Source organism: Mauremys mutica, chromosome 1 (assembly GCF_020497125.1).
Source record: "Mauremys mutica isolate MM-2020 ecotype Southern chromosome 1, ASM2049712v1, whole genome shotgun sequence".
In the NCBI taxonomy this organism is placed as follows: domain Eukaryota; kingdom Metazoa; phylum Chordata; order Testudines; family Geoemydidae; genus Mauremys; species Mauremys mutica.
In genome coordinates this window covers 328518939-328535851 of record NC_059072.1, presented here as the reverse complement: position 1 = coordinate 328535851, position 16913 = coordinate 328518939, and the positions used below count along the sequence as shown (strand labels likewise).

Sequence of the window (16913 nt, the reverse complement as noted above, 5' to 3'; positions counted from 1 at the left end):
CAAGAAGTCCTGCCCCCCCCTCACCCAAAAGTACAAGACGGAGGGGCGGTAGGGGCCGTGAGAACTGTCACTGCACCACTGCATAGCGCTAATGTACCACACACCTCTCACGCTATACATTTGTAGAAGTGCTTCCCTTACAGGCTCACCTGTGGTCTACCAGTGCTTGCAGCACCATTGAAAAGTAGCCCTTTCGGTTAATGTACTCGCTGGCCTGGTGGGCTGGTGCCAGGATAGGGATGTGAGTCCCATCTATAGCCCCACCGCAGTTTGGGAATCCCATCGCGGCAAAGCCATCTGTGATGTCCTGGACGTTTCCGAGAGTCACTACCTTTGAGAGAAGTTGCTCAACGATTGCGTGGGCTACTTCAATCACAGCAACCCCCACGGTAGATTTGCCCACGCCAAAGTGGTTCGCTACTGACCAGTAGCTGTCTGGCATTGTAAGTTTCCAGAGGGCTATGGCCACTCGCTTCTGCACACTCAGGGCTGCTCGCATCCGGGTGTCCTGGCGCTTCAGGGCAGGGGACAGCAAGTCACAGAGTTCAAGGAAAGTGCCCTTACGCATCCTGAAGTTTCGCAGCCACTGTGATTCATCCCAGACCTGCAGCACTATGCGGTCCCACCAGTCCGTGCTTGTTTCCCGGGCCCAGAATCGCCGTTCCACACCATGAACTTGACCCATTGCCACCATGATCTCCACGGCGCGGCGTACCCTGCTTTGTGAGAGGTCTGCGCCACTCTGTGAATTCCTGTCCTCACCATGCTGCCGGAGCCTCCTCGCCCGATTTCTCAGCAGCTGACTGTGGAAGAGGTGGACGATAAGGTGCGAGGAGTTGACAACGGCCATAAGTGCAGCGATGATCGCAGCGGGCTCCATGCTCGCAGTGCTGTGGCGTACGCGCTGTAACCGACCAGAGAAAGGCGCGAACAGATTTCCCGCCGGAGCTTTCAGGGAGGGAGGGCGTGATTGACGGTTCAATGACAACAGTTACCCAAAAGCACCCTCGACACATTTTTCCCCCAGGAGGCATTGGGAGCTCTACCCAGCATTCCAATGGGCAGCGGGGACTGCGGGAACTGTGGGATAGCTTCCCACAGTGCACCGCTTCCAAAGTCAACGCCAGCCCCGTTACTGTGGACTCAGAAATTCGAATTAGTGTATTTACTGTGGATACACAAATTCGACTTCATAAGGTCGAATCCACAAATTCGACTTAAGTAGATTCGAAATAGTCTTGTAGTGTAGACAAGGCCTAAGAGTTGAACCAGTGCAAACCATTTATTGCAGTTTTACCTGTCTACACTAGGGGACTGCACTGGTGCAGCTATCCTGGTGTTTGGTCACCCATGGCTGAAATCCCCTGTATAGGCAAGGCCTTATTTTTGTCTGAATCCTCAAATTGAGTCACAGCACTCTGGAGATGAGAATCTGTCCTCCACCTATTCTCTGCTTCAAGAGACAGATTTTTTTCAGAGGTTACAAAATATTCAGGATTTCAACCTGAATATATGAAAACTTTAGGAGGATAATTAGGCTTATCCCAAAATTTCATGAAACTGTATTTTTTATCCCAAGCAGAAAGTCATGGGACATTCTTCTTGCTTGTGCACCATACAGTAGCTATTATAACTGGTCTAAGGATTATGTTTGCAATATTGGAACCAAAGGTTCAAATTGCTGCAAGGGTAATAAAATCCTTTACTCCTCAGAGGCAGATAATGAGTTTTATACAGTGAATGAAGATTCTTTGCATGAGATGTTAAATCCCCAAGATTTTCCCATGGTGATTTTCATATTAGTAAGGGTGTGCCAGGCTGTTTTAAGTTAATACTTTCATTGCTGCACAACATACTGTGAGCTGGTTGTCTGCCTGGCTACTGGCCTTCCACCCCAGAAATGACGGTATGTAAAAAGTGATTTTGGATCTTTTAAAATGAAAGGTACTATATAAAAGGTATGATATTATTAAGTTTAAGAAAATTAACCGTTAGCCTGCCACAATCACTTACTTCTTCAAAACAGTGTGTACTCCTGACTTTAAGTGTTCTAACTGGAAGTGACACCGGTGATCTCCCTCAGTTTTATTGACAGTTATAAGACTTTTTCCTTTAAACAATTATCCCTAACAGATGGCTGCTTCTGCTGCAGAGGTCAACCAAACCCACCATATGATGCCCAACCAGTCAAGCAGGCAAGTTGGTAGCAATTGTGACAAAAACATTGTTTGAATTTACCTAATATTTAAGACATGTACATTCTCCATCCAGTGAGTCAGGCAGAAATCTCTTCTCAGCAACTATGAAATTTGATCCATAATGATATTCTGATGGGTTAATATTGAATCATTATGATCTACAGTACGTGGTGTAATAAATGTGTAAATGTGCTAATTTCTCCTTCTAGTGGCTACGGCCTGCTATTGTTACCATCTACAGAAATAATTCCTTTAGTTCACGTGGTGAGCTTTGTGCTTTGCTCCTGCAAATCTAGGTTAAAATCCAGCTAACAACTCAAGATCATTGAGGAAAAAACAATGAAGGTACATTTTACATTTATTCTTCATCTAATTTTTAGTGATTTTGTGACTCATAAATAAGAGTTTATATACTAATTTAAAGGAGAGTCCTTGCTGCATATTGTTGGAAATGGGGATTATATAAAAAAAGACAATTCTGAAATCAGGTTATTTAATAGTAAATCTAGAGCTGGATTCAAAGCTTACTGAAGTCAATGGAAAAAAATGCCTCCTGAATTCAATGGGCTTTGGATCAGGCCATTAAACAAAGGAAGAGGTCTTAATTTTTTAAATGTTTATCAGGTTTGATAGCAAATCCATGTACAGTATATATTTCAGGAAGGAAATATGTTACCTAAGCCATTCAGACACCAAAAGCAAACAGAAATTTTAGAAGATTTAGTTTTATGCAATGCTATGATTTTCTTTCCAAAAACGTCAGTTAAATGCTTGAGGGCATAGCCTCCTCTAGATGCATGTCTAATTTCCAATGAACTAATAGGAGTTACTCTACACACCTGTAGGGGAGTGAGTCTATGTCCCTTAGGTGGGCATATTGTATTTTACTTGCAAATCAGTGACAAATTATTTTCTTCTAATTTTAATTCTATTTTCAGCCCTACACTGGATACAAGTCAAGATAAAACTGGAGCAAATGTGAAAACTGCTGCAAATGTGAAAAGTGTCCTGTGGAATAATAAATTGTATCTTCTATACTATAAAACCCTTATCTGACAGAACGAGAGTACAACTGCCCTTTAGCAGAGCCCTGTAAAGGCAGAAAATTCTATGCTGAAAATGAAGAATATATATTATCATCATTTCTAGTTATAATTAATCATAATTTATGTCATCACCCAATGTCAAAATTAATCTTTTAAAATGAGGCATAGCAATAAATATGGCAGCATAATAAGAATAGAATTTAAATTTGAGAGAGATTTACATGTGATTATGCCAGTTTCATGGAGGATAGGGCCATCAATGGCTATTAGCCACAATTGTCACAGATGCAATGCCATGCTCTGGATGTCCCTAAGCCTCTGCCTGCCAGAAGCTGGGAGTAGATGACAGGGGATAGATTACTCAATAATTACCCAGATCTGTTCATTCCCTTTGAAGCATCTGGCATTGGCCACTGTCAGAGAGAGGATACTGGGCTAGATGGACCACTGGTCTGACCCAGTATGGCCGTTCGTACGTTCAGTTAATTTCTCACAAACAAGGTCCTGTTGGAAAAGTGTGCAAATCAACTTATGTGCTGGATTTGGGGAATTTTTTGCCAACTTAGAAAATATGGACCAGTCCAATGAGAAAGGCTCCTACTGATTTCCAGGACAGTTGGATCAGGCCCTGAATGAATGTCTCCCTTTTCCAAACCCTTTTTCAAATTTCTGGACACTTAAAGAACCACCTCACTGATTTCAGTTCCGATGGATCACTATAAAGGGAGTGGGTCTCTTCTGCCCATGAACGTGACACTTCGGTACATAACCCCCATTAGAGTTAACAAAAGTTGCCTACAGCTTTGCAGGGACATGGATGAGGGCTGCAAGAGAGCAGAGCTAAGACAAATCAAGGGCTGATGAACAGGCTGCCTTGTTAGGCATCGTTCAGTGATGTGTGATATGTCGAAGGGAGCAGACTCTGCAGAGTGAATAGCCAGCAAACACTGTGCCCAAGGCTTGTTGTGTTGAGCAGTTGAGTGTGAAAGATAATGTTTACTGGGAACCACACTCAGCTGCTCAACACAACAAGCCCTGGGCACTGCATTCTTCCCAGCCCCTCAGACTGCAGTGCCTGCTTCTTTCAGCTGTGTCTGTGGCTGGGTGTCATAATAGCCTCTATTCTCACTTTCCCTATGGTCAGCTCTTCTGTACGCTTGTAAAGCGGTACTCCAGGGTAGCAACAGGAGTATCTTGAAATGATAATGTTCCATGTGCACACTGTTAGCTTGGCCAGGATAGGCCTGACCACCTCTCTCTCATGCCACCTGGATGTTCTGCCCCATCTACACACTCCACTTTCCTCCCTGCTCACAAGCTCTCAGATCAGGGAGGATATAGAGATCCGCTCACGTTGCTTAGCACTGCGTACTTTTCTCTAAACTATGCAGAAACCTCTCTGTGCAAGTGGGGCCCAATCTTCCTCTCAATTACTTCAATTAAAAGAATTGGGCCCATGATAAGCTAACTCTGAACACTTGGTTTTCAGACCACCATACTTTTCAACAGCGTGCACCAAAATACATGGCACAAGGACATCTTTAGGACCTTAAGCCACAAGGGCCCTATTTTCATTTACATCAAAGTCACTTTACACCACTCTGGCAAGGTATAGGATCCTTAAAGAAGTAGTAAATTACATTTACAGCCACTTCTAGGCCCCTTTATATAAAAAAAGCAGCATAAAGTGGCTGTAGGGTGAATGAGAATCATGCCCCTAAATGTTTTCTAATAACCTGATCCAGACAGAATCCTCAAAAGGAAACTTTTAAAACAGGTATTTTAGAGGCGAGCTCAATCAGGTGATCTGAAAGTGCAAGAAACTGTTTCTTTTCAGTTCTTTGGAAGAAAAACTCCAGAATTAGACACTGAAAATACTGTAAGTTTAAAAAACAAATCTTTCTAACTTCTGCGGAAAGTGATATTTATGCAATGGCAGCCTTCAACTAGACAGCCACGTCTGACAGATTACAAGTGATACAAAATTCAGTAGCCAATTTTCTGTATATCTTAGCACAAAATGGCTCATGTAGTTCATGACTGCATTTCTTTCCTGTTGTATTTCGTTTTCCTTTGGCAATTAAGTACTTTTCTACTCACCCTGTCTAACAAGAGTTGGCAAGAGCCAAAAACTGCATTGTTTCAGAGGGGCATAATAGTTTGTTATGCTTGCATCTTGTCTTTCATTCTAGTGCTCTTCATATCACAGCTTTTTCACTCCGAGCTACAATAGATTCTCTCTCTCTCTTCCACCCTGGATGCTCTCTCTCATTCAGCACCTTTGCCCCTTGGATGCTCCTTCTCTGTCTGCTCCTCTGCCCCTTGGATGTTCCCTTGCACTCAGCTCTCATGCTCAATTCTTGCCTTCACAGATCAATTCTTTGTAGCCTCTGCTACCTCCTGATTGAAACAACATCACAACAGGGATCCCTCTGCATGCCACAGCATTACACACAAATATTATTTTTCCTCCATCAGTGAAAACTACAAAATAGATACTACTCTGTGTCTGAACCCTTGCCATCTTGGCAATAACATGTTGAGCATAACACTATGGCTAAGTGCAAACATTAAAAGATCTGTGGTGTCTTTCAACTTTGAAAGCATTTAATACAGGGGAGAAAAGTGCTGCGGAATTCACTCTGGAAATGAAGACACCCAGTTGTTCCCCAATATATGTGATCCTTCAGATTTAACTGCTTGAATTAAATTGACATTGCCCTCCTCTCACATTTTATATCAGTGTAACTCAATTAATTTCAGTATAAATACTCCTGATTTGCATCAGTGTATGGGAGAAGAAAACTGGGTGCAAAGTATTAAACATGAGTGACTAGACCAGGGGTCAGCAACCTTTCGGAAGTGGTGTGCCGAGTCTTCATTTATTCACTTTAATTTAAGGTTTTGCGTGCCAATAATACATTTTAAACCTTTTTAGAAGGTCTCTTTCTATAAGTCTATAATATATAACTAAACTATTTTTGTATGTAAAGTAAATAAGGTTTCAGAATGTTTAAGAAGCTTCATTTAAAATTAAATTAAAATGCAGAGCCCCCCGGACTGGTGGCCAGGACCTGGGCAGTGTGAATGCCACTGAAAATCAGCTCGCATGCCACCTTCAGCACCCGTGCCATAGGTTGCCTACCCCATGGACTAGACAGACTGTAAGACCGGTACTCTGCTGAACACAGCACTACATCTGTAGTTGTGCTGTTGTGTTATCACTGAAAAGAGTTTCAACAAAAAAATAAATTAAAATCAGAATATCTTGGATCAATTATTTCTAGAAGAGATTGGGCCTGATTCTCCTGTCACTTACATAGCATTTGTGCCAGTGTGACTTTATTAACTTCGTGGAGTTACTCCCGATTTCCATAGTGTAACTGAAATCAGAATCAGGCACCATATATCTGGCACTAACATGCTTGGATGAAATTAAGAAAGGGAAATTTTAGGTTAAAAAAAAATCCAGCAGTAAGAGCTGTTGGACTATCTCCTATGGAAACCAGTGGAAGACTGATTGCTTAGGACATTAAAACTAGATTGGACGCAACCTGCACAGTCATGAATGAATAAACCTGTAATGGCAGAAAGGTGGACTAGATTATTTAACAGGTCTTCCCCAACTCTAGATTCTATGATTCTGTGTTTATTCTTCAAACTAATGCAATGATTAACTAAAATTAAACTGCAAAACGGTAGCTGTCTTTTACAGCATCCCACTACAGAAGGTAACAGTCAAAGCTGTGAAAATACAAATGCTAAAGTTATCAGCAATAGTAATACTAGATCTAAAAATACTATACTGAGCTACTTAGAATATTTTAAATATTGGGTAAAACTTGCTCTAGTTATACCACCTGTATTACTATTATATTAAATAATTTAATTATTTTATAATAATGCAAGATAGGCCACCTGGGATGTCTTCTATTAATTTCAGCATTACAGGATCAGATTCCCCCCGGGGAGGGAAAAATCAATGTAAGAGAAAACTTTACACTGAAACTGCAAAACTGTTAACTATGTAATCCACTAAACTTTCCTTGTTAAACAACTGGTCTACTTCCATCTACCCAATCCAAGTCATAATGAACAAAAAGGAGTACTGTACATCACAAGCAAAGCATCTCAGTGCCTCAGTAATATAATATGAAATAGGTAGATAATTTCCAATGCTGCATAACAGAATACAAGAACGCTTAGTGATTGCCACATTATTCAGCAGATATTATCTGATTATAGATTAACATACTAGTTGTTAAAACTAGAAATTGATACCTTAATACGTTAGAGTCATTTATGTCTCTAAGAACCAAATAGTCAACTGCAGCTGGAAATGTTCTGATCCTTATATATATGATTATGGAGCTCAACATACACATCTTATATGGGAGAAAAAATATTTTACATATAACAACTTAACACTGGAAATGTTTGTGTCACTAATTTTACAGTCTTCCAAACCAACAGAATTTTATATAGCAGGTTCTATCCAAATTCTAAATTAATGTTAACGGTCACAGTATTTTAACATTCGTCCTTCATTCTCAGATGTAAACATGATTATTCAAGTAATCATCAACAAACCATTTTTAAGAGACTGAGGTCTTCAAACTGCACCCATTTCAATGAATGCTAGAACTCAAGGCAAATCTGTCACTCAAAACTTTTTACCCTGTTCAATAAGGAAAAAAACCTACACATGAAAGGAGTTCACATCTATTCGGGACAGGAAAAAATATGTACGGCAAGCACTATGTACATTTTGGGTGAAGTAGGAATGTTTTAGAAAACTATAATACATCAGCGGCAGTTAGTTACAATTATTAATCGGAATAACTCATTTTTTAAATAATTTCTTTTAAAAATACTGTATGTTTACTATTTTGAACAGGCTTTTTGCAGGAAGGGAATTCAAGATGAAATTACAAACATGACTAATAGGATACCTGAGAGTATTTTTATCTCCCAGCCCAGTTACAAACACTTGATTTCTAATAGGAGTTCTTTAAAGCTGGTTTAAGTTACTTAAAATAAATAGACTAAAATTCCATGACAAGGGGGCGCTGCAATTATTGTTAAGTAATATGAAAATCTCTATGAGCTAAAATAACTGGAAGAAAGTTAAATATTTACTAACAAAAGTAAATATTAATTTTAATCAAAATAAGTAAGTTGTTGCTTATACCAAAAACAAGTTCAGTTTTTTTATTTAAAAACAGTTTTTTATGTACCAGTAAACACAGATGCAATTTTAATTATGATTCTACATTTGATTCCTATTTATACTATGTAATAGTTCAAAGACACTGAATCTTTCCCAATTTCTGTTCATGCTACTTGGGAAATGCCTTATTTTTATGACTAGTAAAACAGCTGCAGCTGGGTTGATTTTCTATATCCCTCCCCTTACTAGAAAAGGCATGAAAAGGAATATAAGCAACAGCCCATTGTAAATGATCTATGCTGAGTGGTTTGCACAGGTTATTAACTCCTCATTCTCCTCTCAGCAAACTAGATTCCCAGAAGCAGATCCTGGAGCACTGGGCATTTTACTTACTGCATAGTCCCTATTTAAATAAGATGCCTCCAATGGCACCAATTTTAGGGGGAATGTCTCACACATACACAACCCCCAAAAGGTTTTTGCACTTACTTAAAAGTTCCATAGGCCACCGAGCTACAGGGGCCATGGCCCAACCACTTTTAAGCAGTGGTCCCCTACTAAATGTAGGGATGCTTCTAAATCATAACAACTGCTGCTGGAGTGGTCCAGAGCAGGGCACCAGCTACGAGGTTGCACCAGTGAAATTTCACCCGGCTGGGCCCCATTCGAGAGAGTGGCATTGCGATCTGATGCAGGTGGTCGCAGTGCCACTGAAATTTGGCCTGGCTGCCCAGACAGTGGAGCAGCCAGGCCAAAGGTGTTGTGACCTGTTGCAAGGGAAGTCTGTTCTGCAGGGCAGAGCACAGAGGGGTCCTCCAAGGACTCCACTCCTAGCAACACCGGCTCATGCACTGTATGGGTAAGAGAGAGGGGAGACACCCAGGGTGAGGAAGACCTGGGTCTCTGCGAGAGGAAAGAGGGGGATTGGAATTTCCCCCCACCAAGAAGTATCTGTATTGGGCCACTGCCCAAGAGCCGCAGCAGAGGGTGCTCAAAAGGTCTGACAAGAAGTCGGCTAGACACGATCTACAACTGAAATACAGGCAAGAGGAGAGAGTGAGCGACCGCTGGGACCCTGACCCCCATCCTGCAGATCCTCTGCCCAGAGGGCAGAAGGGCTCTGCAAAAGGCTCCAGAAGCAGCAGAAAGCAGAGGGTCGCATGCACAAAAGGGGCTGGGGATAAAGCACCTCAGCTCGCCTTGAGCACAGCTGCAGGAAACCCATCAGGGCTGCACAAGAGCGGGTGCTGCAGCCCCCGAGCACCCGCGCTCACAGCCCAGCGGGCTCGGGGACTCAGGCAGGCTGGCGGAGAGAGACCAGGTGGTCTGGGCAGTGAGGCCAGTGCAGTGCCCGGGAGGGTGGGGGTGTTGGGGAGAACTGCAGGGAGATTTAGGTTCCCACGCAGGGGCACTGGAGGGATATAGAGGAGGAGACGGGGGTCGCTCGGGGCAGCGAGGAGGACACGAGGAAGGGCAGAGGGGTCCAGGAACAGTGGGGTACATGGATAGGATTGCAGGGGCATATGGAGGAGGATGCGGGGAGGATATAGGGGACCAGACAGAAAAGGGGCTATAGAGACAGATTCTGTGGGGGGTGGGATATGAGCAAGAAGGGGGCTATAGGGGCAGGATGTGGATGCAGGGAGGATATAAGGGTCCGGGCTAGGGGGGAAGGGAAAGAGGGGTCGATTCTGGCTGGGGGCTGTAGGGGGGAGACAGGAGTCCAGGCAGGGAAGGATTCGGGGAAGGGGGGACGTGGGGCCCGGAGTCCTGACCTCCCCCACCAAGGGGCAGGCAAGAGATCTGCTGGGGGAGCCCCTCGCCTCGTCCCCTGCCCCCGCCCCCGCCCGGGCTACGTACTGTGGGAGCCGTCAGGCGGCTGATGCTCTCCCCGAGCGAGTCCAGGTTGACCCGTCTCCTGCGCGGAGCCCTCCTGGCGGCGGCGGCGGCGAGCGGGTCCTGCGGGCCGGGCGGGCTGCGGCTGCCGTTCCAGCAGAGCCTGGACAGGGGGCATTCGCCCTCCTCCTCCGGGCTGGTCTCCAGATAGTCCGAGCCCAGCGAGCTGAAGGACTCGGAGGAGATCTTCCGGCGGGCCATGCTGCCGCGGGCGCCGGGCGAGCATCAGACGGGCAGGGGCAGGGGCAGCGCGGCGGGGCTGCGGGGCGCGGGACCCGCGGGGCGGCTCATGGCTGGAAGTTCATGCCCCAGCCCGGGTGCCTGCGGGTGGCGGCAGCGGGTCCGGGCTGCAGCCTGGCCCCGGCTCCGGGGGTGCCGCGCGCTCCGCCGGGCTGGGCGGTTTTAAAGCAGATGCCGCCGCTGCCGCCGCCGCCGCCGCTTCGCTCGGCTCCTGCCTCCCTCCCGCGCCCCCGCCCGCCGGAACCACGTGGGGTTGGGAGGCTTCGCCTCGCCTGTCGCCGCAGCCCGGGAGCCGCAAGGGCACTTTCCCGGGACTTCCCCCGGGCACCCCCCGGGCTGTCAGTCCCCTCCCCCAGCCCCGGTGCGTCCCATGGCTCCTTCTGTCCCCCGGTGCATGCGATGGCCCCGGCTGCCAGCCCTCGCGCGCCTGGGCAGGTGCAGCCGGGGCTGGCACTTGCACCTTCCCCCGTGGCCTGCCTGCAGTGCCCAGCCGTGCGGAACTCGCCCTGCCCTGCCTGTGGCCCCGGAGCCCACAGCCCGGCCCCAGCGCATGGGTCGGACTCCCCTCCCTGTGCGGACAATGCCCTGGTCTCTCAACCCCGCCATCCAGACAGCGCCCTGGGCTGCATCCCTCCCATACACACACATCCCATTCCCGTGGGCTGGGCCCGGCTCTGAATCGGGACGGGATGAGGCGCCCTGCATCTGGCTGGGCGTCCTGAGGTGGCCCGTCTGTCCCCTAAGGTTTCAGACTCCTCTCCTCTTGCCCTACATCAGAAGGAATTGCCCCTGGCTGGCAGGAGCACAAACTGGAGACGCGATGCTGGATTCCACTTTCTGACATTATGGTCTTTAATGCTTAACTATGTCCTATGAACAAATGCACCAAATAGAGAAAGAGCTGGGGAATACGGAGCTGGGGGCAATTGTTTCACCGCTGACCCGCTGGGTATCCCAGAAGGGCCAAACTTCTACAGTGCTGTGAGTGCAGTGATTTTATCCCTGGTTTACGTTGAGAATGACAGCGAAGAATCAGGCCCCATGTGCATTGTGCTTGGTGTGAGTAGGGCAATGCTAATGAATCACAGGATCTCTTCCTCTGCTTGCTTGGTCACCTGCCTTGCCGGATGGTGTTTCATCGGTTTGATTTAAAGTGGTTAAATGCTGATATATAATGTATAGATATGCCACATATTTATCATAAAGATATATTGAAAGCAAGTGCCTTCTGCAGCCATGGCAGGAAATAGTTTACATGTTGTAATAAACAAATTGAGTACATTTCAGAGGATAGACTTACTGGAGGCTGCAAAAATTAGTTTAGTTTAGATCACACATCCAGCTATTGGGCATGTCAGTTTCTCCATTTTTCTTATTTTGCCTTTCTTGGAAACTCTAGTTACAGGTGTTTGTTTATTTATTTTTCAAATACATTTTTTCCCCAAGTCAGTACTGGACAGCTCCGTTTCTTGACAGTAAGATGTTTTCAGCTCTGCAACTAACTGCTAAAGAAGCAGAATTCTGTTACTTATCTTGCTAATTGTTTGCTCCCAAAATAAGAACTTTTTGAATGTCACTCAAAAAGCTAAGAATTATGTAAAGACTTTAAAAAAAACAGTACTTTGTCATCAACTCTATTCAGTACAATTCATTATTCCGCTTTTGTACTAGCATCACATCCACTAACATCAATTATTTATCCAAGAAACCACATGCAGAAGAAATAGAATGCAGGCCACGTAACACCATTCAAATGAAACGTTTTTTTTAAAAGTGCTAAACAGAGCTTTGAGGATGCATGACACCTTTGAAGACAGAGAAAGGGAAGCTATCTAAATCATAAGTCCCCCCCTGCCCCAAGCCATTTCCCTTTAAAGAAAAGTTAAGCAGTTCATGGCAACAGGGCTAACAATTTCACAAATTTTACACAGGCAAAAAGGCTCTACACATGTGATCTGAATTTTATTATTTCATGCTACCAACAAATAAGGTTGATTCTTCTTTGTTTGGTTTAGCTCTAACGTAATAAAAAATGTTTAGGATGGGGTGGTTTTCAGAACTGTATTTTGGGGGCAGGTTTCCTATCTTTCTATTTGGGTAGTGATTAGATATTACTCTCTATATATCACATTTCATCCTACCAATTAACATTAAACCTTTGGATAGAGAAGTCCTGATCCAAAGCCCATTGAACAGATTGGAAGGAACAGGGCCATAGACAGCACACATCATAGCTCAATGAGTCCAGGTATCTGATTGGGACAGTGGGGAGAGAAGGAGGATGGGAAAAGGATTACAGAAAATCCCACTTTTAATCAGAATCTTTAAAGATGGGGAAAAAGAAAGCTCCAGCCATGACATTCCTTTCAGTTTCATCACCAGGGTTTCCCCTGGCCTGACAAGTTTTCATTACAAAGGATCTAGAAGAGTGGGTATATGGTGGGAAGAGAGGATATTTTCCCCAGTGAAATTAGGGAATGGATCCCAGGCAAGCTTCACTTCTTGCACTTAGTGAGCTTTCCTGCCAGAGGCTCAAGCTTGGATTAAGCAGTGCACTCAGGGCACTTGCACAGGGGCCCATCTCAGAGAGGCCCCCAACCACCAAGAAAAAAGCAACAGTTGCAATGCTGTGAGCCCATGTACCATATCACAGTACTACCCATTCACATTTGGTCTGATTTGATCCAATTTCCTGCCTTGTGGACAGGTGTCATGTGTGTGCATATGATGCTAGCAGTTCATGGTCCATAGGTGAGACTCTCAGGGACACCATATAATGGTCCCACCCCAAATTTAGCAGCTTTGTGCTGTTGAGGAGGAGGAAGGTCTCCGGGATGGAGGATATCTAGCTGGAGCAGAAGGAAACAATCCCATAGTTGGGAACCTCCTTCCAGATGATGTCATGGCATCCTCTTGCATTGAGGGTACGCCTTCTGGGACAGGAACCCCAGTTACTAGGAAGAGCTGGGAAATAATAGTGAGGGGTTCAATTATTAGAAATCTAGATAGTTGGGTTTGTGATAAGGAGAACCACATGGTAAATTGTCTGCCAGATGTGAAAGTTGCAGATCTCATGAGTCATCTAGACAGACTTATGTGTAGTACTGGAGAAGATCCAGTGCTGTGGTACATGTAGGTACCAATGACATAGGGAAAGATAGGTGAGAAGTCCTGGAGGCCAAATTTAGACTGCTAGGTAAGAAATTGAAGCCCAGGATCTCCATGCTAGCTTTCTCTGAAATGCTTCCACTTCCATCTGCAGGACCAGGAAGACAGGCAGAACTGCAGGGTCTCAATGCATGGATGAGATGATAATGCAGGGAAGAGGGTTTTAGGTTTATTAGGAACTGGGAACTCTTTTGGGAAAGGAGGAACCTATACAGGAAGGAAGAGCTCCACCTAAACCAAAATGGAACCAGACTGCTGGCATGTACAGTTAAAAAGAGTGTAGGGGATTTTTAAAACTAAGAGCTGGGGGAAAGCCAATAGCTGTGGAGGAGCACAAAGTTCGGGCAGAGACATCTCTTAGAGATAAATATATTAAAGGGGGAACTCTATATACTAGTAAAGAGGATAGGAAAGAAGTTGGTAAAGTACAGGTAGGAACTAGTGAGGAATAGTCAAACTTAAGTCCCATTTAAATATAACACATGAAGGCAAGCAAAATCTCTTTTCTGATAGCCAGTTGTGGCTTACATCATCTAAAGCCCCTGGCTAGTGGGGCATTGATCTGGTGTCCTTGTCTGGTCTGAGAGGCCTTCACCCAGATCTTCTGTCTCCTCTCAGCCCATGAGCCCCCTCACTGATGGGCCTGGGTTAGTTTCAGTGTGGTGGCTGCTGCTCCGCCGCTTCAGGATCTCCCTAATCACCTTCAGTCTCACCCCGATATTACAGGGTAGGCGAGGGTGGTTGCAAGGCCAACTCAGCACATTTCAGTGTGGCCCTCCACTTCTAATCAGACCTTGGCCACTGGGTAGGGCAGCGCATCACTGTGAATGCATTGGAGGTAGATAGGAGCCACCACCGTGTCTGAAAACTCCACCAGACTTGTCTGGACAATAGTCTGGCTGCATCTGGAATCCACTAGGCCCATCCCTTGGGTGCTGTTGACACATACTAATAGTAGCAGCTTGGCCAGGCCCCGTTTCTGGGCTCTGGGGCCTGCTGTTCATGCCTGTCCATAGATGCAGTCCATAAAGGGACACTCTCACTTGAAATGCCCTTCTTGTCCACTTTCAAAGTACTGACACTGGTCACTGTGAGCTGGCTCGCTTCCAGAGCAATGGGTCCTCCAGGTGAAGCATATTCCTCTCTTCAGGAGTCTCGACCTCTCCTTCATCCTGCCCTAGTGATCAGGTTCCTCCCTTTGGTCAGGGCTACTTCTTGCAGGGTCAGTCCATTTAGCATTTCTAAATCTTCCCTTTTAGCCTGGCCTCTGCTAGGGGTCTGAGCCTTACTTCCACAAATGCCTGACTTCTGCGACAGTGAGGCTGAGTCCTCAGCAGACATGTAATTCTCCATGAGAATCAACCACCTCTGGCAAGGTCGACAGCCAATGGCTAAGGCTATGATTTAGTCATGTTTTTAATAAAAGTAATGGACAGGTCACGGACAATAAATAAAAATTCACAGCCTGGTGACCTGTCTATGACTTGTACTATAAATACCCCTGAATCTTAGATGGGGGCCCCCGCTGCTCTGGGGGACTCCTGGGGGAGCTGATATTCTGGGGAGCCCCCGGGGGAGCTGCTGGAGAGGTCTGGGGGCTGCTGTGGGGGGCACTGCTTGGGTGTGCCCTGGGAGGCTGCTGCTCTGGGGGGACCCTCGGGCCAGCAGCACCAGCTGCCAGAGGCCACTGCCCCCCGGACCACTGCTCTAGCAGTCCCCAGGACCACTGCAGGAGGTCTATAAAATCACAATAGTATGCCGAAAGTGAATAATGAAGTGTTATTTACCCCTTCACATAACACAAGAACTAGGTGTCACCTGATAAACTAATAGGGAGCTGGTTTAGAACAAAACAAAAGGAAGTACTTCTTCACAAAATACAAAGTCAACCTGTGGAACTCATTGCCATAGGGTGCTGTGAAGGCCAAAAGTATCACTGGGTTCAAAAAAGAATTAAAGGAGTGCATTGTGGCTAGGTCCATCAATGGCTATTGCCCAAGATGATCAGGGATGCAACTCTATGCTCTGGGTGTCCCTAAACCTCCAACTTCCAGAAGCTGGGAGTAGATGACTAGGGATGAATCACTCAAAATTGCCCAGTTCTGTTCATTTCTTCTAAAGCATCTGGCATTGGCCACTGTCAGAGAGAGGATACTGGGCTAGATGGACCATTGGTGTGACCCAGTATGGCGGTTTTTATGTTCTTATGTCTGGCCGCCCTCTGTCATGTGCGTAGCCAGGCCAAACTTGAGCATCATGGGGCTGTGTATGAGGGGCAGGTGATGGGAGCAAGCATAGCTGGATAGCTGGGATTGGAAGGAGCCACCCTAGCCCAGGATGACTACCGATCTAGGGTGGGGGCAGGGGTACCAGTGAGTGACCAGGAGGGTCCTGGGGTGGTGGGTGAGAGGCTGGGGGTGAGTTGTTTTCAGGTGCTGGGGTGAGTGGGGAGTGTTGGAGGGCCAGGATGTTGGGGGTTATGGCTGGTGGGGCAGAGCTCTAGTTTATGGAAGATGTGGGGAGGATTTCCATAGTGCACAGGACCCCCAAATTCTTTAATTTGGGTGTGCTGAGGCTTTAAATGATAAAAGGCATCGGGAATAACCAAATGGCCTGCACTGATTTCTTCTCTTTTAGTAAGCATGATGCTTAGGCTAGGGACAGGCTTTCTTTGCACAATCTTGGTTATTCCTTCAGCTACTGCAGAACAGGAGCTGCAGTTGCTTTGATAAAAGGACTGAAAATTCTGTAGTTTAACACTTGAGCTTCTCTGAGCCTTCATGTCCTTCCCTTGCAGTACATGCTGTGGTTCTAACTCCCCAGTGAATCACAGCTATCCCTTTGTATCCTAAAACCAAAGAACATCCAGGAGATAGCAGCTATTGCTTGTCATTCTTCCACAGAAGAGCCAGTGCTAAGCGACTAAACCAACACAAATAGAGACTTTAGGGCCTAATCCTATAACATCTCAACTACCCTTAACCCCCACTGGAATTGAGGTGACTCAGCAATATAGTATCAGGCACTTTTAACTGGGTTGGAAGGTTTTCTTTGTTTCGAGAGGTAATCCAAAGCCAGGAACAATCGATATTCAGAGGTCTACTTCTTTCATTGATGCCTAAGGCTTGTCTTGAGCCCCTTCCATTCCTTTTTATGGGCCAAATCCCACAGTCCTAAGTGAGGCAAATCTCCCAA

At 45.7% G+C, this 16913-nt stretch overlaps 1 protein-coding gene across 2 annotated transcripts in view; it reads right to left on the bottom strand.

The window, feature by feature from the left end:
• The window catches only part of GUCY1A2 (guanylate cyclase 1 soluble subunit alpha 2), a 264368-nt gene extending 253779 nt beyond the window's left edge, over nucleotides 1–10589 (bottom strand). The window contains exon 1 of one of the 2 annotated variants that reach the window (XM_045018738.1): nucleotides 10275–10589. In XM_045018738.1, coding sequence (XP_044874673.1) covers nucleotides 10275–10511 — 237 coding nt within the window. In that variant the 5' untranslated portion in view covers nucleotides 10512–10589. The remainder of the gene's footprint in view (nucleotides 1–10274) is intronic. The other variant, XM_045018748.1, reaches the window with a different exon arrangement.
• Nucleotides 10590–16913: the final 6324 nt, after the last annotated feature.